General features: G+C 41.8%; 1 protein-coding gene across 5 annotated transcripts in view; it reads left to right on the forward strand.

The window, feature by feature from the left end:
• UNKL (unk like zinc finger) overlaps positions 1–26,579 on the forward strand; it is a 79,671-nt gene that overhangs the window by 17,626 nt on the left and 35,466 nt on the right. For all 5 annotated transcript variants that reach the window (XM_063430392.1, XM_063430393.1, XM_063430395.1 and 2 more), the window contains 2 exons: positions 14,954–15,130; positions 21,779–21,912. In XM_063430392.1, coding sequence (XP_063286462.1) covers positions 14,954–15,130; positions 21,779–21,912 — 311 coding nt within the window. The remainder of the gene's footprint in view (positions 1–14,953; positions 15,131–21,778; positions 21,913–26,579) is intronic.

Below are 26,579 nucleotides of genomic sequence, written 5' to 3' on the forward strand. Positions count from 1 at the left end.
AGGCGTGGCTAGGGCTGCATAAACAGAAACAAAAGTGACTTAACTCCTAAATGGCAGAAAATTGTGCAGTGACACTTGAGAGGCATGATCTGTACACCAAAACTGCTTCATTACGCTAAAGTTGTTGTGATGATTATAGTGTTCATTTAAGGTGTATGCACACATGTATATCACCAGGCTTGACTGATTAATTCTAGGACATAAACTAGAAAGTTATACAACTATCTTTACAAACCTAGCACAGACTGCAGAACAGATCCTGCATGCATTTCACTTATTCTGTAGTTGCAGGAATTAATTATTAACCATGCAGTCAGGCTCTTATCTTAATTGCTCCATTAGAGGGCTTTAGATAACAAATTTGACAGGCACATTTACATGTAGATTTGCTGAACTGGAGATCTGCTTCCAGATTTTTTTTAAATTATATTAATATTAATAATAATGTTAACATTATGCGACTCCTGCACATTTACGTTGAGGATGTATTTGTTTAAATCATCTTGAATGTTGATCTTTAAGGCGTCAAGGAGTGTGCTGCTTTATCTAAAATGTAATATTTTTTTTATAAAACAATTTCTGTACTGGGTAATGTAAATGTTTAGTTCGTTATCATTAAAGGGGCACTCCACTGCCCAAATATAAAATAACTAAAAATCACTGTTTAGTAGATATACCCCAAATGAAAACTTACATGCACTTAGTTATATGTTTTCTAATTGGGGGTTTATCTAAAAACCGCTTGCAAATGCTGCAGATCTCGTTTGCAGCCATCCTCTTTTTACTTTCTTTGGCAAGGCTCTGGGCAATTGCTGCCACATTATTTATCTCCCCTGAGCAAACTAGAACCGTACACTGAGCTAACTAGGATGGGGGGGTTTAACAAGGTTAATTCATTAAAGTGCACATTTCTATTAATCTCTGCACTTTATTGAAAATGAACAAAAGAGGGCACACTCTTCAGACACAGCTTTTCAGCAAGCTAAAATGCCTTAGGGTCTGGAGTGTCTCTTTTAAGAAAAGAATGAGCCCTTCTTGCAGGCCATGCTGTGTTTCAATATGTCAGTCTATTGTCCACCTGCCATTATGTGTTTTTCTACACTTTCATTGTTGAGCTACTCAAACGGTGGCGTGTGATGTATAAATATGTATAGTGATCTCTGCTATCACTTACAATACAAATAGTCTCTTCCATACAGTATTAAATTACTCTGGATTCCAAGATTAGCTATACATGTCCCTGTTCAGTTCAGTCTGGCGACGTATTTCCAGATTATCCAAGATACATCTTGTTTTTAATGTTATAGGGAGAAGGTTGTTAATGTATGTGTTGATCATGAAATGCTCCAGCTGAGACGTTACAGGGCTTTTATTCTGTTGTAATAGCACTTGCGTTGGTATTTCCGTTTAATGCTTGTTATAACTCATTGTTATGGACACTCCAGACTTGAGTTAATCAAGCACCACCACTTCAGAGCTCTTTTCCAAGTGGGAACTGCTACCCTCCATAACTATATAATGATAAAAGTATGGTCTCACAGAGGTGTGCGGCCAAGAATTTGCCACTAAGGGCAGACTTAGTGCTGCAATGTAAATATTGCAGTTTCTCTGGAACTGCAATGTTTAACATTGCAGTACTGAGTGCTGAGTGCAATAGAGAGACAGCACACAGATTACTTCAATGACCTGAAGTGGTCTGGGTGCCTATAGTGTCCCTTTAACAGAGAAACACATTGTTGAGCAGTGAGACTGTAGAAGTTTGATCTCTACAAGAAAACTGCTTCATTAAAGGACCACTATACTGCCACGAAAACAAACTCGTTTTCCTGGCACTATAGGGTCATTAGGTCCCCCCCCCTCAGGGCCCCCCTCCTGCTGGGCTGAAGGGGTAAAAACCCCTTCAGCCACTTACCTTTCTCAATGCTTTCCTATGGACGTCCAGCGTCTTCACACTGTGATTTTCACAGTGAGAATCGCAGAAACGCCTCTAGCGGCTTTCAGTGAGACCACCACTAGAGGCTGGATTAACCCTCAGTGAAACATAGCAGTTTCTCTTATTTTTTTAATTTTTTTTTTTGCTGTCAAGTCCTCCCACGAGGAGGTGTTGATACAGTATCGATATTGCTTTGGGGGTTCCCTCTTCCATATGCATAAGTCCTCGAACAACGTCGCATCTCGGTGGAGTTTGTTGAGGTTTTTGCATTTTCCATAGATGTGCTGTAATCGGGTGTAGTAGAAACTCTGCAGTAGGGAGGGCGGGCCACCTTCCATGACCACCCCCAAGGACAGCAGTCCCGAAGATCCCTGTACCTTTTTGAGCGGAGTGTACGGCGCACCTCCCATGTAAGGCCACGCGTCACCCATTGTTTTGCGAAGATCAGGGAGGGATAGACCGCGGTAGGCATAAAAGGTCATATCTCGGCGAGGATCATATTGTATGATGGAAGATTTTAGTGTAGAGAAAAACTGTGTTGTGAAAGTCATTGGTATCGTTTGATATAATTAGTGACCTGGATAAGATATTAATTTTAACCACCATGATACGACCCAACCAGGATAACGTTGTGGAGTTCCATCGTTTGAGATCTTGCTGAATCTGTTGGACTAGTGGTGTACATTTCCCACGATAGAGGTCTACGAGATCTCGACACATATATCCCCAAGTATTTCATCTGGGCATCGCACCATTTGAACGGGAAATATGATTTCAGTTGGTCATTGTCTACCTCCGATATTGAGTACTTCCCATTTTGCCAAATTAAGTTTTTTATCCCCTATAATGCCCAATATTTCTTAATTTCGACCATCAGGCAAGGTAACGTGATTCGTGGCTGAGTAATAAACAGGTCATCAGCGTATGCTGCAATTTTGTGTTGGTGTCCTTGCCATTCGAAGCCATGAACATCTCCGTTTCTCCTTAAGCGGTTCTAGGGTCAGAGTGAACAATAAGGGGGAGAGTGGGCACCCCTGCCTAGTCCCTTTGCGAATCTGAAAGGAATCCGTGAGAGATCCATTGACACGAACGGGGCATTTGGCACGCTGTATAGCGCTTCGATCCAAAGCAAAAGATGGGGCCCAAACTCCATAACCCACAGCACCTCGAGCATGAAGGTCCATTCCACCTGGTCGAAGGTCTTTTTGGCATCGGTTGATTGAAGCAACAAGGGCACTATGCCACGTTGAGCCAAGTGTTGAATGGTCAGTAGTCGTAGTGTACTGTCCCTCCCCTCTTTTCCGGGATGAATCCCGTCTGGTCCGGATGTATCCATTACGGCAGAACTCTGCACAACCGGGTGCAGAGGACGTTTTGTGAGTAGCTCAACATCTATATTCAGGAGGAAAATCGTCCGGTAGCTCCCGCATATCTGAGGGTCATTTCCCGGCTTAGGCAGAACCGCTATTGTGGCTGCAAGGGATTCCGGGCGGAAACTGCCTCATGTGTCAAGTGGCTGAAGGCCCTGGTCAGGATCGGTATCAGAATGTCCCCATATTTCTTATAATAGGCTAGTGTTAGAACGTCTGGCCCAGGTGCTCTCACTGGTTTTGCGGATTTTATTGCTAGCTTGACTTATTCCTCCGAGATAAAGGAGTTCAGTGTCTGCCGGAGAAACATCCGCTGGGGGAAATTCAGTGAGATCTCATTGTATTCATTGCGTCCTGTCAAGGGGGTCGCCGTGGTCTCCCGAATTTTGTAGCTTGTACAAAGATGAGTAGCATTGCTGAAATTCTTTTGCAATGTCGGTAGGGAGTTGTGACGTTCCACCTGAGCGCAGCTTAATTCTATGCACATTGTTTAGCATTTGTTGACCACGCAGCATGCAAGTGAGAAGCTTACCTCCTTTATTGGTGTGGGTATAATAGAAGTTCTGCGACCTCTGAATAGCTTGGTAGTGTCATTGGGTGAGGAGCGTTGTTAGCCATCTCCTAGCCTTGAGTAACTCTTTATAGACCTGGACTACACCTGAACCCTTGTATTGAGCCTTAAGTTTAGATATGGTATACTTCAGGAAATTCAGCTAAGTTGTTTCTTTCTTTCTTTTTGTTGGAGGCTAGGCGCATCATCGTGCCCCGAAGAACCATTTTGTGCGCCTCCCACTAAGTTGTGGTATTGTCCTTGAAGTAGGCTGTGAGCGATTGCTTGATCTCTTCACATATTGGTAGATCAAGTTAGGAGGGAGTCGTATAATCTCCATACTCTTGTCTTTGGTACAATGGAGTCCAGCTGGATCCTGACCGGGCTATCATCCGACGAAGTTGAGGTGTCTATGTCTGCTGATCGTAGGCTGCCTAGCCCCTCTTGTTTGACCAAGAGGTAGTCGATACGTTAGTATCTGTTGTGCATTACAGAATAGTGTGAGTAGTCCTTATCAGCGTGGTGCAGTATCCTCCAACAGTCAACCAGTCGGAGCTTACGGAAGGCCTTGTGGATACTTTGAATGGCTGGTTGTGGTATGCAGCTGTGACCCGTCGAGGAGTCCATGAGAGGATCCAGCGGGACATTAAGGTCTCCACCAAGTATGAGAATCCCTTCCGTGAATGCCGCTAAGAGGGCAAGGGTGCGGCATAGAAACTGAGCTTGGTTATGGTTCGGTGCGTAAAAGGTGGCCATTGTGTACCACCTGCCCACAATAAAACCATTCAAGAAGTGATATCGTCCATCCGGATCACTCTCTCACTTTTCCCTCTCGATGAAGCCAAGGGCAGTGGGGTGATTACTGACCTATGACTTCAGATAATATTTACTTTTCAAGGTGGGTGCGAGGTCCCCCATGAAGTGGGTCTCTTGAAGGAACGCAACTGTTACGTGTTTGCGATGGAGTTCCCTGAGCAGGAATTATCTGCATTTAGATATGTTGAGCCTTCTGCAGTTCTGAGACAGAACCATAATAGCTACTGGCCGGTATGCCATATCCCCAGTGTTGATTTGAGGAAAATGATGCTCATAAAAATAAGTTATGTTTGAGTTTAATGGAGGGGATATTTCCTTTAGCTTCTAGTCTCTGCAAGTTGTCATCCATACATGTTATCGTTGCAGCTCATTATATTGCTCCAGCTGAAAAGCGTGAAGCAAATAAGGAATCTGAAGTAGGTTGTGGTCTCTGTTTAATGTTGTCCATTTTTTTTTTTTTGTATGTAAGTGTAATGAAGTGATCTCTATTTATTTTCTCATGAGGGTGTATTTTGCAGTTTTCTGCCATATGTATGGATTTTTTTTTTCTTTATTCATTAGTTACTAAGCTTATCCCTAATGTCAGATGCATGTCAAATACAGAAATAATAAGGGAGGGGAAAGACAATAAGAATGGCTCATGGGGTAAAAACATTTCAAATCAATCAAATATATTGTTTAAAGTTTGGACTCTCTCACATTTATAAAAACATTACTGGCTTGACATATGTTGGGCAGGTTCTGGTTTCAATTCTGCAGTGTTCGTCGTCCAGTCTCTTGCAGGACAGTTGTAGCACTAAGAGAAATCGATGTTGTCAGGCTCTGTCTGCTATAGTGCTCCAAGTTTTAGCTTATATCTTAAAATTGAAAACTTCCCAATCGCGTTTCGCTGTGCATTGGGCTTTATCAATGTTACATACATAGTATTCACATTGATCTCTTTGAATTTAAAGCTTACCAGACACATGTGGGCAGTCACTGAGAGACAGTAACCATATGTGTATTTTGAAAACCCTGCAAAGATGTGGTCACTGTCTCTCACTAGGAAGCGCAGCCTTTTTATAATTCTATAGTTATTTTGTTGCCTATGATATCCCTCGTGTGTTTGTCTCACGGGGCTGGATTTAAAGCAAACCATGTTCTGTGGATAGTACTTCCAAGAAACATTTTTAACTTGATGGGGCAAGTTCAAGATGCTTGGTGTTCTCCACCTTTAGCTGAAATCCTTGTTGAAGCTTCACTGGCTGTGCATAGGTTCGGGAACTACATATCTTATATTTTGATTGAGAACATATTCTAAGTAGGGGAAAATAAAAAATTCTAATTCAAGTAAGGCTAAAAACTAACCATAAATGGGGAACAGGGAGGTTTTCTATCCAAGTGTTTTCTGGGACATGTAGAACATTTTAAAATGGTTTGTTTACAAAGTACAGATTGACAAACAAGGAAGTGAAACCTAAAGTTGAGAAATTCCATGCAACATCTGCAATGTTTATTTATTATTTTTACTGGGGCAGAGCGTGTGCACTGCATTCATAAATTTATTAAAGGGACACTATAGCCACCTGAACAACTTTAGCTTAATGAAGCAGTTTTGGTGTATAGAACATGCCCCTGCAGCCTCACTGCTCAATCCTCTGCCATTTAGGAGTTAAATCCCTTTGTTTATGAACCCTAGTCACACCTCCCTGCATGTGACTTGCACAGCCTTCCATAAACACTTCCTGTAAAAAGAGCCCTATTTAGGCTTTCTTTATTGCAAGTTCTGTTTAATTAAGATTTTCTTATCCCCTGCTATGTTAATAGCTTGCTAGACCCTGCAAGAGCCTCCTGTATGTGATTTAAAGTTCAATTTAGAGATTGAGATACAATTATTTAAAGTAAATTACATCTGTTTGAAAGTGAAACCAGTTTTTGTTTTTCATGCAGGCTCTGTCAATCATAGCCAGGGTATGTGTGGCTAGGGCTGCATAAGCAGAAACAAAGTGATTTAACTCCTAAATGACAGTGAATTGAGCAGTGAAATTGCAGGGGAATGATCTATACACTAAAACTGCTTTATTTAGCTAAAGTAATTTAGGTGACTATAGTGTTCCTTTAACACTATAGGCACCCAGACCACTTCAGCTTAACCCCTTAACGCCGTTACGGCGTTCTATGCCGTCGCGGCTTTAAAGGGCTTTAAAGCCGTTGCGGCGGCATAGAACGCCGTAACGGCTTGCAGCCCCAGGAGCAGAGGTGTACTCACCTCCGCCGCGATCCTCTTCTGGGGGGCTGTCTGAGAGCCCAGGCAGCCCCCCTCCGGCAAATGAGGCCCCCGGGGGCCATGTGATCGCTCTCAAAGAGCGATCACATGGCCCCCTATAGCTGGCTATGGATCTGCCAGCAGGGGGACTGTTTAAAATATTAGACAGTCCCCCTGCTGGTAGGTAGTGTAAAAAAATAAATATAAAAATGTTATAAAATAAATTAAATGCCTTTTTATATATATATAATATGTATATATATTATATATATAATATATATACATATTATATATATGTAACGTCATACGTAATGTATTTTAATATTAATATTAGTATATATATTAATATTAAAATACACTTAGAATGACGTTACATATATATAATATGTATATATATTATATATATAATAGATCTACATATATATATTATATATATACGCATAATTACAATAATAAATAAATAAAATAATTAAATAAATAAATAAAATATTGAAACAAAATATAAAATAAATTATATATTCATATGTAATTTCATTCTAACTGTATTTTGTTATTAATATATATATATTGGAAACAGAATACACTTAGAATGACATTCTATATATATCTATCTATATATAAAATACAAATAACCGCAAATATATATAGAGAGATAAATACATATAATTACATAAAAGATTACATTAGTATACACGTAGAATTTATATACCTATAAATGCATATATATTAAAATTCTACGTGTATATTTAAGTAATTTTTTAACATAATTATGTCATTTGATTAATTAAAATTTGATTGACATGCCTGACAACACAGGGAGAAAGTGCAGAGAATTTAATTCGCATGCACTATATTAGACCCTGTAACTCTCCAAGACACCATAAAACCTGTACATAGGGGGTACTGTTTTACTCGGGAGACTTCGCTGAACTCAAATATTAGTGTTTAAAACTGGTAAATTGTATTACAACGATGATATTTTAAGTAAAAGTGACGTTTTTTGCATTTTTTACAAACAAACGGCACTTTTATGGACTATATTATTGTTGTAATATGTTTTACTGTTTTAAAACACTAATATTTGTGTTTAGTGAAATCTTCCGAGAATAACAGTACCCCACATGTACAGGTTTTATGGTGTTTTGGAAAGTTAGAGAGTCACATATAAGGCTTGCATTTCATTTTTTTGACATTGAAATTTGCCAGATTAGTTATGTTGCCTTTGAGACCGTATGGTAGCCCAGGAATAAGAATTACCCCCATGATGGCATACCATTTGCAAAAGTAGACAACCCAAGGTATTGCAAATGGGGTATGTCCAGTCATTTTTAGTAGCCACTTAGTCACAAACACTGGCCAAATATTAGTTTTTTGCTTTTTTCACACAAAAACAAATATGAACGCTAACTTTGGCCAGTGTTTGTGACTAAGTGGCTACTAAAAAAAACTAAACATACCCCACGTTCAATACCTTGGGTTGTCTACTTTTTCAAATGGTATGCCATTATGGGGGTAATTCTCATTCCTGGGCTACCACACCGTCTCAAAGGTAACATTACTAATCTGGCAAATTTCAATTTGAAAATGGAACGTTCTATATTTGACCCTGTAACTTTCCAAAACACCATAAAACCTGTTAATGGGGGGTACTGTTGTACTCGTGAGACATCGCTGATTACAAATATGTGCATTTTGTTGCCGTAAAACCTAACAGTATTATGACATTTACAGCTAAAATGTGAGGCGGAACTACAAATTTAAAAAAAAAAATCAAATTTCTCACAGTTTTTTTTAATTTTATTCATAATAAATTGTTTCAAATACAAATATTTTATATGAAATGAAAGCCCTGTTTCTCCTGAACAAAATGATATATAATAAGTGTGGGTGCATTTAATATGAAAGAGGGGAACTACGGGTGAACAGACATATAGCGCAAATTCCAGTTTTTGTTTACGTTTTGTTTTGATCAGAACGTGTACTATTGACTCCGTCCTGAAGGGGTTAATGAAGTGGTCTGGGTGCCAGGTCAATCTAGGAATAACTCTGCCTGCTGTAAACATAGCAGTTTCAGAGAAACTATGTTTACAAATGGGTTAATCCAGCCTCTAGTGGCTGTCTCATTGACATTCAGTCGATGGCGGCCAAAGGAGGAGGAGAGTCCCCCGCGCCGAGGGAGCCCGGTGCTGGAGAAAGGTAAGTGTTTAACCCCTTCCTCTCCATTCAGCCTGGCCGGAGTGGGACCATGAGGGTGGGGGCACCCTCAGGGCACTATAGTGCCAGGAAAACGAGTTTGTTTTCCTGACACTATAGTGGTCCTTTAAAGGAAAATTGATTTTTTTTTTTTAACTGCTCTTGTCTTAACCATCAAAATAAAAACTATAAGGTAAAATACCATTTGTTGGTTATGGTAAAATGCCTTCTTCCTTTCCCAAACAGTGTAACTGGCAGTACCCCCCAGGTGTGGATAAGTGTCACTCTTTGTGTTCTGATCTGGACAGATAAACATTTAAAAGAAAACTTTAAAGCCCCTCCCTGTACCTTCCACTTAATAAATTATAAGAATCAACTAGACCCCAAGATCCAGAAGAGTTCCCACATAATGAGAAATGGAAGGAAATGGTACTTGTGCTTAAATGATGGAAATCTGATCTTACAGCAGCACTACCAACAAATGGGATGTAGTAAGCCAAATTCTACCATTGCCTGAACAACCTTCCTCCAGATAGATAAAATCTTCATAAAGACTGTATTGGAATTTCACTGAAAAAAAGGATATAAGGCAAACTACACTTTACAAAAGGCTCCCCCCTTCAGAGCAGTCACCATCTTGGATCACTGCAAAATATATAAGGACCACACAAGGCGACAAACCGTATTAATAAGCATACACATAACAAATAAACATTTACAAGCACCTTGATAATTAATCATTTATATAGCGCTAACATGTTCTGCAGCACTGTACAATGGATAAACCAAGACAAATCATTTAATTCTAACAATACACATTTGACATGCAGTAGGTGAAGAGGACCCTACCCAAACAAGTTTAAAATCTAAACACACTAAACACAACATAGAGGTTTTTAAATCTGCAAAACGGTGGTATAGCTTCTGTGTATTTGGGAGAATCCCATCTCCAAAATACAGGCTTATTCAATAAAGGGAGACTTCACAGTGAATTTCAGATTTTAACGTTTTCCAGTAGGTTGAGCCGCCCCTCACCTGCTGCTTACATAATGCAGAAGTTTCACTCCATTGCTTTTACTAGGGAGTGAGCATGCTAGAGTCGTTGTATATTAAACCAAACGGTTTCTTTAGTTGGTGCTATGTTTTTGATTTTATTATGCATGAACACTTTAACCATTTCTTTAAAATAAAAATAGGTGAAAATTTTAGTCACATTGGCTTGCTAGAATTACTTGGGTGTGATAATTTTGCAGTTTGACAGATTTTGAAGCCTGGCAATCAGTGTGAATCATTGTGTTGTGTTGTTTGAGTAGGATTATGCTTTCATTCTTTCTTCACATTAATGTCACTGGACAAAGACTTGCTTTTAAAATGTAGCAATTTAATGCAAATGTGTTTTCCAGTCTTTAGCCTCATTTTCTTTTTTTTTTTAAGTGCCGCAGTTTACAATAGACACAACAGTTTGAAGGTACTTTCTAAGCTTGAGCTGATTTAAGTATTTTGTTTTTCATACATTCTATAAAAAAGGATGGCTTTGTGTGTGTGTCAGGCACAGAGCTTCAGCTTAAATTGATATGACTATGATAAATGTGTTGAAAGAAACTGTCCTTTTAAAAAAAAAATTCTGCCATTGAATAAAACATTGAAATTCACCTAGTACTTGTGTTAAGCGAACACCCCAGCCACTATAACAATTTAATCCCAATGAGGTTGTTATGGTGCCAAGAGGCCCCCTAGCGCACTCTTACCTCAAGGAGTTAAACCATTCTCGAACGTTTTAACTCAACAGTTGCCTCCAGCGCCAATCCTCAGGGCGGCATTAGATTTCTGAAATGCAATTTTCAGAGCGAGTGGATTGCCACTGGGCAGGGAGACTCCAATTGGCTGAGAGCGGTCATGAAAAGCTGCTATAGGGACACTCCAGACCTCTCAAGCAATTTGTTTCTTGCTGAAAAGCTTTTAAAGAGTGTGTCCTCATTAGTATTATTATTATTATTTGTTTTTTATTTTTATTTATTTTAGTTAATATAAAAAAAAAAGAACAAAAAGTGCAGATTCCAATAGAAATTGACACTTCTAATTAAACTTGTTGAACCCCCTGGCAAGCAGACAATAAATCATGTTCCTTCCTGGTTTGTTAAGCTCAGTGGAGCTAAACACAAGAGACAATCACCCAGAGCATAAAGACGTCTCATTGAGCTGCATTTGTAAGTCTGTGATTGGACAGCCAAAGAAAGCCTGGGTGGGGTTGGAAGGGGAGGGCTCGCAAAGGCTATATGTTTGCTGGTGTGAAGAACACAAAACAAAATATTAGGTAGCATAGTGGCTTGAGAAGTGATATATCCAGATAAATACGAACACTGTCTGCTACTAATATTACTTTTTAAAATCGTAGTGTGCTCCTTGTAATATGTGTCTTCTAAATCTAATTTAAGTTGTTGTCTTTTTTTTATGTGCTAATTATCCGCAAGTTTTAAAGAAAATTTGCCCTTTGTTTTCTTCATGTTTTGATAAAAAATAGATTCTTATAGAAACATCTGACTTTTTAAAACAAAGTGTGAATCTCTGTGAGAAGGGGTGGGGCATGGAGGATGACTTGCTGATCATGTGTGTGTTGACAGACACGAGGTATTACGGCATTACTTATTTTAAAAAATACACAGAATAGCCTATTTGTCACGAAGAAGTTAATAAAGTATTTCCATGTAAACAAATAGGATTGCAGATCATTTTTAGGAAGTGCTGGACACATTTGGCTTTTACTGTGCAGTTAATTCCTGTTCGATGAAAGTTTGCAAACAAACCATGTACTTTTTCCAACTCTAAGACTTTCAGTTCCTATATTTATTTTAGGTTTTGTCGTGAAGCTCAAGTACATAGTAGCTATGTGCTCCTATTGTCATCTTTGTTTGAAAATGATGAAGACAGATTAGCAGATATTTACCCTGTAATGTGATTTTAAAGGATTAATCTAACCGTCATGACTGCTACAGCCCACTGTAGTGGTTATGGTGGCAGGAGTACCATAGTGCCGCTTCCAGTTTTATAACAGTTTGCCCCCTTACCTTTCCGTGTATTTCTTGCAGCAGGCTTTCAACCTCTTGCTTTGGCAGAACTGCAGAGGTCAAATGCCAATCCTGTCACTCTTTCTTTTCCTGAGATTGTTACTTGACCGCTCTTCGCCAGTGAATGCCCCTCTCTGCATATAAATATGCACAGAATTGACCTTAGGCAGACTGGAACTCTGTGTGCAGCACTGACATTCAGGGTCTCCACACTCTGCATGGAGAGCCTGAACTTTCCCCATAGAGATTCATTGATTTAATCCAGCTCTATGAGGAGATGCTGATTGACCAGGCCGGGGTTTGGCCCCACCCCTGCCCTGTCCCACCTCCTTGACGACCTCAGCCAATCCAATACTTTCCCTATGGGAAAGCATTGGATTGGATGAGATAATAAATTCTGATTGTCAGCAAAAAGGCGGATCGGGAGTGGGGCCAACGCCATAAAACTGGAAATAAGGTAAGTTTGAACCCTTTCTAGAGGGTGCTAAGGGGAATGGAGAGGGTAAGCCACCTAAATGGTGGTCTTAACACTATAGGGTCAGGGATACAGGTTTGTATTCATGACCCTATAGTTTTTCTTTAAGACTTCTCTTAAGGAAGTTCTGCTTTTATGTGTTTAAATCTGTGAGATAAATTGACATGTTTGCTTAAAGTACTCCATTAATGTTTTTGTCTAGGCCAGGGGTAGGCAACCTTTTAGCAGCACTGTGCCCATATAAGATTGTGATGTCCCGTAGCGTGCCGGTCCTATTTTTTTTAATTGAGGTGTGTATGCTGCCGTATTCTGCTTGTTATTTTTACTGTAATTGCTTTGTATCGTATTTGTGCGTAATATGCAGGGCCGTCTTTAATATTGACTGGACCTTGGGCAAAGCATTTGCTTGGGGCCCCCTGGACCCTGTCCCCCCTCCCCAGGCGTGCAATCATGTCCTCCACCTCAACGCAGTGGCAGACCTAAAGTAGAGATGTGCAAGAATTTTATTGGGCCTCCCTGTTGCACGGGTGATTAAAAGGTAGATCCCCATCTGTCGTGCAACTCCAGAAATGCATTGACAGCTGGGGCTCTACCATTAACCCATGTTTCCAGGTCTGTAGTAAGCACTAAGCAGTTTTTGTGTGTTTGAATGTAAACAGGTTTTTGTATGGAATATGTTTGTGTGTGGTGTTGGCATGATTGCAAGCATGAATTTGTGTAGTGTTGGTTTTTGAATGCAGGGGTGTATTTACATATGATTTTGGTGTGTAACACAGACGTGTTTGTACGTAGTGTTGACATTTGAATGCAGGGGTGTATTTGTGTGTAGTGTTAGTGTGTGAATGCTGAGATGTATGCACATATACACGCACACAGAGATATACACACACAGATACACAGACATACTGATATACACACACACAGACATACTGACACACATACACACACAGATATACTAACACACAAACATACTGACACACACAGATATACTGACACACACACACACACACAGACATACTAACACACACTGACAGACACACACACACACACACACAGATATACTGACACACACAAATTGTACACTTTAAAAACCTGCTGGTGGCAGAAGGTGTTGGGAGTTGGGGTCTGGCTCTCTCGGCCAGCCCCCCTCAACTCTGCCTACTCTTCTTTCCCGCGCGCTCCTCTCTTTGTGGGTGGAAGTGATGCGTGTCCGTCACTTCCTCCCAGCCTGCTGCCAAAAAGCAAGGGACCCGCTCGCGCTGTTAAGCGCCTCAGTGTGACCGGGCCCCTGCTGACAGAAGCCCACCGGGTGGCCCTTTGTGCACGGGCCACCCAGTGGGCCTCCTTAGTGTGCGGATTACCAGCCAGGTGTTAGAAATAGTTGAGGCCAGCGGGGCTCACTGTGCAGCTGCCCAGTTTGCCCCGCGTTAAAGACGGCCCTGCGTATATTAGCTATTATATTGTATATGTTCATGAGTAGTTTATGGATTGTGTATGATACATATGAATGTGAGTTGTGTATGGGGGCTGCTTGTGGAATTGTGTGAATGGATATGTCACATTGTGTGTGTGGTAGTGTGTGTGGGGGCTGTTTGAGGTATTGCATGTGAGAGGCTGCATGTGGAATTGTGTGCATGTATGTGGATTGTTAGTAGTGTTGCATTTGTGCGGATTATGTGTTGTGTATGTGTGTGGGCTGTTCGTATTATTTGTATGAGGGGAGGGTTATTCTGCATTTTGTGTATATCTACCAGTGTGGGTGTCTTCCCTGGGGTCCAGTGGGGACCAGGCCGGCCAGGTACATGTCAAGGACAGGAGCTGCAACTGCGAGCTGCTCTACTATTGTGTGGATTCCCATTCACAAGTGCTGGGAGGAAGTGATCTGAGATCACTTCCTCTACGTGCTGCAATGCATAAATTGAGGATTGTCCTTCACCACCTTTTCGGATTAGCAGATACCTGAAGTTTTACTGGAACTCCTGATAGGCCAGAGCCTGTTTGTCTCTAGCAGCCTTGAGTGCTGTGCAAAGACACCTCGAGTGCCGTGCATGGCACTAGTGCCGTAGGTTGCCTACCCCTGGTCTAGGCAATAATAACACTTTTTCCCCAAGGTTTACTCAGGCCTCACAGTTGACACAAATTAACTTGTTCACACTGTGCCGTTATTGACATTTGTGTTGTGGTATAGGTAATATATTGGCCTACAAAAATATTTGCCTTTTATTTAAATTCTATTTAAAGTATGTGTAACAGACAAGATTGTTTTTAAGATTATGTAATTATAATTTCTTTTTTCTGTTAAACAGTTGTCCATATTTGCATCGCACAACAGGAGACACAGAAAGAAAATACCATTTGAGATATTACAAGACTGGTACTTGTATTCATGAAACAGATTCTCGGGGGCATTGTGTGAAGAACGGGCCTCATTGTGCCTTTGCCCACGGTCCACATGACCTTAGACCGCCTGTCTATGATATTCGGTAAGTTCCCCTCTTTTTTTATTAGAGCCCATTTAAAAAAAAAAAAGGGGGTATATCCAAAAATAGTTTGTACTTTATTTAACCACCTCCCTTACCATATATTCTGAATCTATTCCTTGCAATTCCACACTCCTGACAGCTTTATTTCTTAGCTGAGAAAAGTATTTGGTTTTCTTGCATTTATTTACTAAATTGTGAATTTTTGAAAATGAAATTCTTTCTTTTTCCCCATACCATATGGGTGCAACTAATGGTTAACAAAACGGCTTTGCACAGAGTAACACATCCAAGTATCAGTTACATGACAGTGTTAGGTCATATCAACATGCAGGCAGGTAAATAGCCTATGCATGTGACTTGAGCATAGTGAGGTATGGGTGTTTTGTTATTAAGGGGGAAAACCGTATGTAGAACAGGTCATACTAAATTTGTGTTCCAAAGGGTCTTGGTAAGGCTAGTAACTGCAAAAGATTCTATGGGGAGTTACTTGCCCCATTGTGATGCATCTGACTGTGGGGTGTTAGACTGGGCTAAAAACCCGTATTTGAAATTTGTCTGCTGCGTCAGACTGGGGTATGTGTTCAGAGCATTAAACAGTAAAGGAAAGAAAAGGTTATTTCGCCCCGTGGTCGATTTGAGCAGAGATTGCATATTAACACAATAAACAAAACATGTAGCAGGACCATGGGGGACTTAAAAGAAAAAGACAGGTAAAGTAAACTGTTAACTGAATTAGGAAATAGTGGTTTTCAGTGGTAACTATGAACAAGTGTCAAGGCACGGAGTGACTCTGGCTTTGAGGATACAGTACTCCCGCTGGGCAGCCTTACTGTTATTTTAGGTCCCCTCTCCGGTGGGCACTGGTTCTGGCGCACGAGGCCAGAACTCCGGTATCTTCGCCGGGTCTATGCGGGCCAGATTAGTCCCATTGGCCTGAGGTACCTGTAGCAGGCTCAGTCTGTGCATTTGCTCTTCGAGAGCCTGTTATGTTTCCGCACAATGAGTTACAGGAGTACAGAATTACTCTTGGTATGCCCCAGCGGTAGGGGATATTACTGTCTCGCAGTTTCTGCAGCAAGGGTTTTAGGGAGCGGCGCCATATTAAGGTGGGCCTTGTGAGATCAGGAAAGATTTGCAGCATGGCTCCCTTGATCTGAATAGGAGTTTTTCCCTTCACTGCGGTCTGGAGTAGGGCCTTGTCCTGTAGTCATTGAAAGTGCAGAACGAGGTCTGGGGTCGCTGCGGGTGGCGTGCTGGCTGGTTTTGGAAGGCAAAACATGCTGTCCAGTTTGAGCGTTTTGGCTTGCTTAGGCGGTATGTGTGCTGCAAAGAAACGTCAAAGAAACGTAAAATGAGGCAAGTCCTCCATCTCCAGAGATTCCGGGATTCCCCTGATCTTGAGGTTATACCGCCTGCGGTGGTCTTCTAAGGCCTCTATTCGTAGATCAGCCTTTTGTTGGTTTTGTCGCAGTTCTTCCACACCGCGTTCCACAGACGCAAGCCAGGTATCGTGCTGTGCTGTGAGAAGCTTCCTTGTGGGTGATCCGGGTTACCACTCCATCCACAGCTTTCTTGAAATGGTCCATGTCCCTGGCGATATTAGAGCGGAGTTCAGCAAGCATCTCCTTAAGTTGGGCTGCGGTGACCGGCTCCCAGGTGGAGAGTTTGGCTGTGGCTTCTTGCCTAAGGATGCCCCCTCTCCCGGATCATAGGAGAAGTCCTCGGACAAGCAGGATGATTCCTCTGAGAGGATCGTCATATTGCCCCATGTGGCCTTCTGTGCGTTTCGGAACAAATCTCCGATATTCCGCCCCAGTGGACTTCTGTCCGTCTTGGGTTTTTTAGTTTTCCGACCCATGTCTGTCTGCCCGTTTAGGTAAGGGTTTATGGCCGGTTCTAATTTTTATTTTATATTTTTCAGGCAACTTTACTGAGGAGCTCAGGGAGTGTGCGACTGCTCCGTTGCACGGCTTGACTCCGCACCCCCCACCCATCTGGCTATTTTCTATTTGGATTTGAGGGGATACTACAGTGCAAGGAATACAAAGTTGTATTCCCAACACTATAGCTCCCTCGCACCCCCCACTCCCTATCAAACTCTTACTGTACTTGGTAGGTTTCAGCGCCGATCTAACTCGATGTTTGGTCTGCACTCTGCCCCCTCTGATGTCACCTGACCTGGCTGAGGACGGAGGGAGAGTGTGCTAATGCGCATGCGCCACAAACTGTGTGAGGATATCCAGCGTTTGTAAAATCCCCATAGGAAAGCATTGCAGAGTGTGAGGACATTCAGTGTCAGTTAAGCACCCTTATGTAGGTGAGATAGCTCAGTTGGTAAATTCCCTGACTTCAAAGCCTGTTCAAAAATGCAAGGTCACAGGCCCTTCATCCTTCCGAGGTCGATAAACTGAGTAACCTCTCTTGGGTAATAATACCACTGTTACTATTCAACTGCCGATATGGTTAATTCCGAGAGCGTGCGCTGAAAAGCGCTTGGAGTGCCATTGGGAGAAAGGCGCTATATAAATTGTGGGGATATTTATGGGATAATAATAGTAAACAGTTGAGAATTGCCCACTATTTCAATTCTCAGATCCTAAAGATCGTTATTGTGTAAGTGAAATGTATTCCATATAAATAAAATCACAATTTGTTATAAAAATAGATAAAATTTATTGTGACAATTTAAATAATAATAATAAGTAACATGCGTGACAATAATCAATGAATATTCAGTATAACATGTTATGCAATACAATGGCAATACATTTCACTGGCTAACACAGCCAATTGTCAAGAAGATTTATGACGGTAGTTCACAGAAAGAAAGTGAAAGTTTCACACAGAGAAAGCTTCCAGCGAATAGCCATAAAAACTTTAGCTGACAGTTAGAATAACCCTTTCAATGCTGGCTAGACCTCCTAGGTAATTAAGACCTATTCTCATGTAATTTTAAATAAAATAACATTTATACCAGCTCATTAGTCATTTCTAATCTACCATGTTCTGTAAGCAGAGTTTTAACTTGCCTAAACAGATATTTTATCTTATTTTAGAGCAAATCAATACACCTGGATAAATATCACGATATGCTAACATGTGATATGTCACATTAAATACATAATTAATCTTTTCCCATCTGCAGATTGGGATGTCATAATTATATATTCTTTAGTAACTAAGATTTCTAAATATCGAAATCTGACCGTGATTTATCCAGTCATATATCATGCTATTGGAAAATTTTTGATTAATTTAGATTAATTAAATGAATCCAGCATATTTACCAGTTAAGTAGATTTTCTCATCAGATATTCTCAGGTAGCTAAGTGTCAAGGAATGTTTCTTTCTCGCTCTCACTCTGCTTTTCTTTCTTAGCCTGCTTCCGACTGCCTTGCCCCTTGCTTTCTCTGCATACCACTCTCTTCCCTTTGTCTTAACTTTTAAAGGAAAAATTCACTAGGTGATAGACCAATAGAAACATTGGAGGTGTGGTTACCTTCCAGATAACAATTTAAGTATTTGGTCTATAGAGGGCAGTCTCGTCCCACTAAACATACCTATCCAGGAAAGAGTTAACTTTTTCTGGTGGCTATTTTGACGTCATTTACCTTATCTTTATAGTTGTCTATAACTCAAGTTTTCTGTCAGTTCAAGAGTTTCTTCGAATTTTCTTCAGACTATGTGTCTGGCAAATTCGGCTGTAATTTCTAATATGACCGTTATAATACTAAATATAACCCTTAAATTACAATGGGACTCTTATACATTATCGAAAGTAAAATTAAATTATTTAATCTTCTCTGTCACAAATGCCTGGGTTTGGAATTAATTATATTCCATTAGCATTTAGCTAACAGTCTGTCCATCCCCCGTTCTCATTTCTTATCAACAGATTTGTATATACTAAGCATTCCTTTAGCTCTGGCAAAGTAGTTGGTTTTACAGAAAGGATAGAAATCTTGTGTCTTTTGTTAACTTGAAAATGACAAAATGGAGTCTGCTCTGTTTAGAGTGACTCAGAATATACACTTTTAATTTCTATTATAGCACAAAATATCTGCCTATATATATATATATATCTATATCTATATCTATATCATTGGCGGATCCAGGGGGGGGCAACGGGGCAATTGCCCCCCCCGAGATTCCCCCCTGCCGGCTAGTGCAGGGCTGGCATTCCCAAGCGCCAGCCCTGCAATGTGCCTGCGGATCGGGGAGAGTGATCAGTGATCTCCCTCCCCGGTCCGCAGGCACTGTGCTGACAGCCGGCAGGGGAGGGAGAGAGGACCCGGGAGCTGTTACCAGCAGCTCCTCCGGGTCCTCCTCTCGCGAGATTTGGAGCGTTGCCGCGGTTACCACGGCAACGCTCCAAATCTCGCGAGAGTGAACTCTAGCCCTGGAGCGCGGGCTAGAGTTCACTGGAACCACTGGACCACCAGGGATTCCCCACTGGGACCACCAGGGATCCAGAAATGTCCCCCCTCCTCCTCAATAAAGGTAAGAAGGGAGGGGGGGGGCATAAATATATTTCATTAAATACATTTTTTTTTGTTTTTTCATTAAAAAGCCTCCCTTCCCTCCTCCCCTCCCCCCCATGAGGGGGGCATAAATATATTTTATTAAATACATTTTTTTTTTTTTATTAAAGAAGCCCCCCTTCCCTCCTCCCCTCCCCCCCATACACACTGCCCCACATACACTGCCCCATACACACACTATACACACACTACACACACTGCCCCCATACACACACTGCCCCCATACACACACTGCCCCCATACACACACTGACCCCATACACACACTGACCCCATACACACACTGACCCCATACACACACTGACCCCATACACACACTGACCCCATACACACACTGACCCCATACACACACTGACCCCATACACACACTGACCCCATACACACACTGACCCCATACACACACTGACCCCATACACACACTGACCCCATACACACACTGACCCCATACACACACTGACCCCATACACACACTGACCCCATACACACACTGACCCCATACACACACTGACCCCATACACACACTGACCCCATACACACACGGCCCCCATACACACACGGCCCCCATACACACACGGCCCCCATACACACACGGCCCCCATACACACACGGCCCCCATACACACACGGCCCCCATACACACACTACAAACACTACACACACTGACCCCATACACACACTGCCCCCATACACACACTGCCCCCATACACACACTGCCCCCATACACACACTGACCCCATACACACACTGCCCCCATACACACACTGCCCCCATACACACACTGACCCCATACACACACTGTCCCCATACACACACTGTCCCCATACACACACTGTCCCCATACACACACTGTCCCCATACACACACTGTCCCCATATACACACTGTCCCCATATACACACTGTCCCCATATACACACTGCCCCACAAACACTGCCCCATACACACTACACACACTTCCCCCTTACACACTGACCCCATACACACACTGCCCCACAAACACTACACACACTGACCCCATACACACACTGCCCCCACATACACACTGCCCCACAACCACTGTCCCCATACACCACTGTCCCCATACAACACTGTCCCCATACAACACTGTCCCACAAACACTGTCCCACAAACACTGTCCCCATACAACACTGTCCCACAAACACTGTCCCACAAACACTGTCCCCATACAACACTGTCCCACAAACACTGTCCCCATGCACACACTGCCCCACAAACACTGCCCCATACACATACTGCCCTGCACACTGCACACCCATACACACACAGTGCCCTACACAAACGGCTGCCCCCATACACACATTGCCCCAAACACACACTGCCCCACACATACATACAGTGCCCCCATACACACACTGTCACCCTTACGCACTCACACTCACTTCACCGCTCACACACACACACTGCACCTTTCACACACACTTCACCCCTAACACACACCACTTCTCCTATGCCCTATATCCCAGCAGACCCCAGGTAAGTTGTCAAACTGTTCTTAAACGGTATGACTACTTACTCTGGGGTGGGATCCTGGCACTACTGGCACCATAACTACTACACTGAGCTGTAGTGGTTATTGTGCCAGGATTTTTTTTTTAAAATAATCTACAAGTGCCCCTCCTGAGATCAGGCTCTGGATCCGCCACTGATCTATATCCTGACAAAATACGGTACTATATATCACCTAGCAAGCAGGAAGTAAAGAAATAAAACACAGGCCAGTTTTGTGGTGAATTGAAAATGGAATGTGCATTTTCTTTTGGCCAAGTGTGGAATAAGAGTAAATTCTTTGCTATTTTGGTCTTCATTTTCAATTCACTTGTGTGTAGACAAAGTCTGAGTAGTTTGAGAGAAACTATATATATATATATGTTAATGAGAATGATGCAGGATTTTATTTATACATATTTGGCAAATGTATGGATTAAAATCCAAGCATTTACCAGGATTTGTTAAGCACAACTGGCCGATATAACGTTACTCTCTTTAAAGGGATGTTATGTCATTGTTTTCCATGAGAAGTATACTTTAATATATTTTTGTGTTTTTTTTTTTTTGTTTTTTTTTTTTTTTTTTGTTTTTTTTTAATACAGGGAAATCCAGGCGCAGGAAGCTTTACAGAATGGGCAGCTTGGCAGTGGCGATGGAATCCATGACCTGCAGCCAGGAGTTCTAGCCAGCCAAGCAATGATCGAGAAGATCCTGGGTGAGGATCCTCGATGGCAAGGTAAGCATTAAATAGAAAACACCTTCTGGTACTTCAGGACCATAACCACTTATCCTCCTCTTACTGAAGTGATTATGTTGTAAAATTGTTACATCTGAAAGACGGTTTGGTTTTTTTCCCACCGCCTCTGGGTAGGGCACCCTCACTATCTGTCAACCAGCTGTACTATTATTCTTTTGCTGACAACATCAGTTGTGTGCACAATTATGGCTGCGCATGGCTGTGTTGGATACATGTGCACAAAAATAGTGTTAAAGATTTTGCCACCTGGCTCTCAGGCAGTTTAACTCTGAAAACCATACTCCGCTGCTGTTGCCAAATATAACTTCTTTTGTGCTCAGTAAAATTCTGTCTAAGGTTGGTGGGAGTTAGAATTTACATCTGATGTAATGATGATGGTAAGAGATCTACATCTTGATTGCGGTGATTGGCTTATGTGAAATATAACTTCGATCCAAATTTTGGCTCAAGCTTTTATATTGCAAATCTCCATTTTAATGGGCACATAAAATGAATACATAAATTGTAACCCCTTAAGATGAGCCACCACCAGGGACCTCCTGGCGCCATAAGTTCAATTAGATTTAGTTGTTATGGTGCCTAAACCAGTGACATAACCAGAGTTACGTTCTCCCGATGCAGAAAGAAATTTTGCGCCTTCATTTTTATTAACATGTACATGCAGGAATTAATATATTCTCCAAACAATAAAACAAACTTAAAGGTGTACTCTAAAGTTAGAATTATATATATCTACTTTAAATTCATTAGCAGCATTTCGCATCATCATGCTGTGCACGATGACAATGAATGTAAAGACCTTTGTAATGGGATGTCTTAAAGGGGCATTATAGGCACCATATCCATTTCATAGCATTGGATTGGTTATAGTGCTGTCTTTCTTTTTTTTTTTTTTTTTTTTTTTTTAATTCTTTATTTTTGTTGTGCAAGGTTTAACAGCAAGCCCGTGGTGCCATAACAGCAGTCCCAGGCATAACATCATCGTACATTATCATACATGGCAAATGAGAGAACTGCACATTTTTTATAATTTGAAGCGGAAAGGTCGGGTCATCTAACTATTTTGTTAAAATAAAGGACCTGAAAGCTTGGACCAGATATGCTTGTATACGGTACTAACATAATAACATTAAACATTAAGAAACATGTGTTGGTCGCGAAACCTGACATAAGTTACGCTCGATAGAAGCGATAAAAAGTTATGGTGTAATCTCGCCTAACTAATTAGCGTAGTTTTTAAGTGAACATTTACGCTGTAATCAGGCTTTGCAGTGCGAAGGTGAAATCGTTGGCATCGCGAGTAATACAATTATACATTGCCAGCTAAATAGTCAGGCTGATACGGTTAAGTTTGTGAAGTGTAGCCTATAGTTGAGGCACCTAGGCGTTCTGTCACAGTATACCAGTCGCTTTTGATAGAGCCTATTGTAGTGTAAGCCTAATAATGGCAAACTCTGCAGGTATGTGACCTCAACAGAAAAATGTCAAACCGAAATAAAAAGGCTAGCTGGTTAGACAATAAGTCTTGCATGTATTAATAACAGTGTTGAGTTCCATTGTTGCCCCCTGGCTGAGGGCGAGTAGCTTAGCTGCGTTATATAAAGCAGTGTGGGAGATATATCGTTAGCTCGTAGAGGGTGAATATCATGGCCTTGTGTTGTATGCCCTGTTATGTGACAAGGATAATATATGTATGTCTGTGTTAGCTACTGTCGGCTCCGCTACGTCACCTCTATAGTAAGGCTAGCTGTAAATACGTATGCGTGGTGCCATCAATAAGCAGGACCAGTGAAACACATTTGAGTGGTAGTGAGCAGCATAAAATAAGGGATTAAGCCAAAATAGCATATCGTTAATAGTAACATGCCAGAATCATGTACACATGACAGAAGATATCTATTAGCTATGCCAGTATATATATATATAAACTCACACGTAATAGCATTGCTGGAATAGTGCGCTAACCCTGTCATGGGCAATCCGATTAGTGTAATTGTGTATCATTAGTCGTTTTACTAGGCTATGTTAGCTATGCTCATATACTTATAAAATCTATATACATAACATTTCCAAGGTATTCTGTCACTTCAGGACCACAGCAGTATGTTGGCCTGCACTACCAATAACTCAGGGAATAGGACGATTCTGGTGGGAAAGGTAAATGCTAAGAAATATACAGTAATCATTTTAGCTTGTTATCTGAGATGAAATTAGGAGTAGCTAGGGTACATGCCTAACTCTAAGCGCAATATCAATGCCTTGCCTCCGTCTGCTGTAAGTATCAGTCTTTGCTTCATAGGCAGGGTTGTCGGCCGTAGGCCGTGTGGTGCTTGAGAGTCTACTGTGTCACCCGATGCCCGTTTTAGCAGCCTTGCTTATGCCGTTGGGTAAGAGTCCCTTCTGGATTTCCACCCCGGTCTGTCGTGAGCAGGTTTGCTGCCTGTTGCGTCTCCTGGGGTCTAGCTTCGTTGCCGTCCGGTCGTCGGCACGCCATGCTTTGTGGGCCGCTGTGTGCAGGCTTATGCTCCACTGCCCGTTGTTGTTGTCTGTGGTTGCTGAGCGAGAGATATGTCGGATCTGCTTCTGCGGTGTGGGGTCGTGAGAATTGGCGTCCTGAAGGCCCTGCTTCGTTTCCCGCCAGTTTGAGCCTGGGCTCCAGCCCCGCGTGGAGGCCGCTCTGGAGCCGCAGGGGGGGCCCCATTGTAAGGTACGCCGGATGGTCGGGCGAATCCATGCAGCCACCGCTCTCATCACCCTCTGGTAGGGTTGGCTCCGCGCTTTCAGCCTTGCCCAGTGGTGAGATCTTACCAGGTCCACAAAGTCCTTTGTGTGCTCGGGCGGTGTGATGCGCGGTTGCTTGACCTGGGGCCGCGCCGCCATCTTGGCTGGGCCCTGCGGGTTTCTTTTGCTGGGCGAGTACACTGCTTGTTCAGGTATGCTTGTGGGGGTCATCGTCCCCAGCGAGGACCGGGATGTCCCCCACCGGTCCGGGGGGGGGGGCAGCAGGGCGGTTTTGGGCTGTTGCTTAGGAGGTCGCACTGTGCAGGGAGGTCGGCAGTCATCCCCGGGCCTCATGCTCTGCATTAGGTTAGGCCGCATGGCCTGTTGCAGCTTTTCCGTGGCAGATCTGTGCCGGATTTGTATCCTCGTGTGCTGGGTGCTGTTCTGCTTCTGCTCCCAGTCACCGTTTGTCGCTTGTGCTGTCCTGCCTGTCGGTATTGTCGCTTGTGGGTCCGTTATTGCAGGAGCTCATGAAAAGTGCGTCCGGCCATGGCTGCTGTCAGGCCCCGCCCCCCTAGTGCTGTCTTTCCATTGAGTAATAAACCTTTATTTAACAGTTTAAAACAAACAGCATGGTCCCCAATAGAGGCATGGTTAACCCCTTCAGGACGGAGTCAATAGTACACGTTCTGATCAAAACAAAACGTAAACAAAAACTGGAATTTGCGCTATATGTCTGTTCAACCGTAATTCACCTCTTTCATATTAAATGCACCCACACTTATTATATATCATTTTGTTCAGGAGAAACAGGGCTTTCATTTCATATAAAATATAAAATATTTATATATGAAACAATTTATTATGAATAAAATAAAAAAAAACTGTGAGAAACTTTTTTTTTTTTAATTTGTAGTTCCGCCTCACATTTTAGCTGTAAATGTCATAATACTGTTAGGTTTTACTGCAACAAAATGCACATATTTGTAATCAGCGATGTCTCACGAGTACAACAGTACCCCCCATTAACAGGTTTTATGGTGTTTTTGAAAGTTACAGGGTCAAATATAGAACGTTCCATTTTCAAATTGAAATTTGCCAGATTAGTAATGTTACCTTTGAGACGGTGTGGTAGCCCAGGAATTAGAATTACCCCCATAATGGCATACCATTTGAAAAAGTAGACAACCCAAGGTATTGAACGTGGGGTATGTGTAGTCTTTTTTAGTAGCCACTTAGTCACAAACACTGGCCAAAGTTAGCGTTCGTATTTGTTTTTGTGTGAAAAAAGCAAAAAACTAATATTTGGCCAGTGTTTGTGACTAAGTGGCTACTAAAAATGACTGGACATACCGCATTTGCAATACCTTGGGTTGTCTACTTTTGCAAATGGTATGCTATCATGGGGGTAATTCTTATTCCTGGGCTACCATACGGTCTCAAAGGCAACATAACTAATCTGGCAAATTTCAATGTCAAAAAAATGAAATGCAAGCCTTATATGTGACTCTCTAACTTTCCAAAACACCATAAAACCTGTACATGGGGGGTACTGTTATTCTCGGGAGATTTCACTAAACATAAATATTAGTGTTTTAAAACCGTAAAACATATTACAACAATAATATAGTCCATAAAAGTGCCATTTGTTTGTAAAAAATGCAAAAAACGTCACTTTTACTTAAAATATCATCGTTGTAATAATTACCAGTTTTAAACACTAATATTTAAGTTCAGCGAAGTCTCCCGAGTAAAACAGTACCCCCTATATACAGGTTTTATGGTGTCTTGGAGAGTTACAGGGTAACTCTGCACTTTCTCCCTGTGTTGTCAGGCATGTCAATCAAATTTTAATTAATCAAATGACATAATTATGTTAAAAAATTACTTAAATATACACGTAGAATTTTAATATATATGCATTT

This window comes from Pelobates fuscus, chromosome 8 (assembly GCF_036172605.1).
Source record: "Pelobates fuscus isolate aPelFus1 chromosome 8, aPelFus1.pri, whole genome shotgun sequence".
Taxonomy (NCBI): domain Eukaryota; kingdom Metazoa; phylum Chordata; class Amphibia; order Anura; family Pelobatidae; genus Pelobates; species Pelobates fuscus.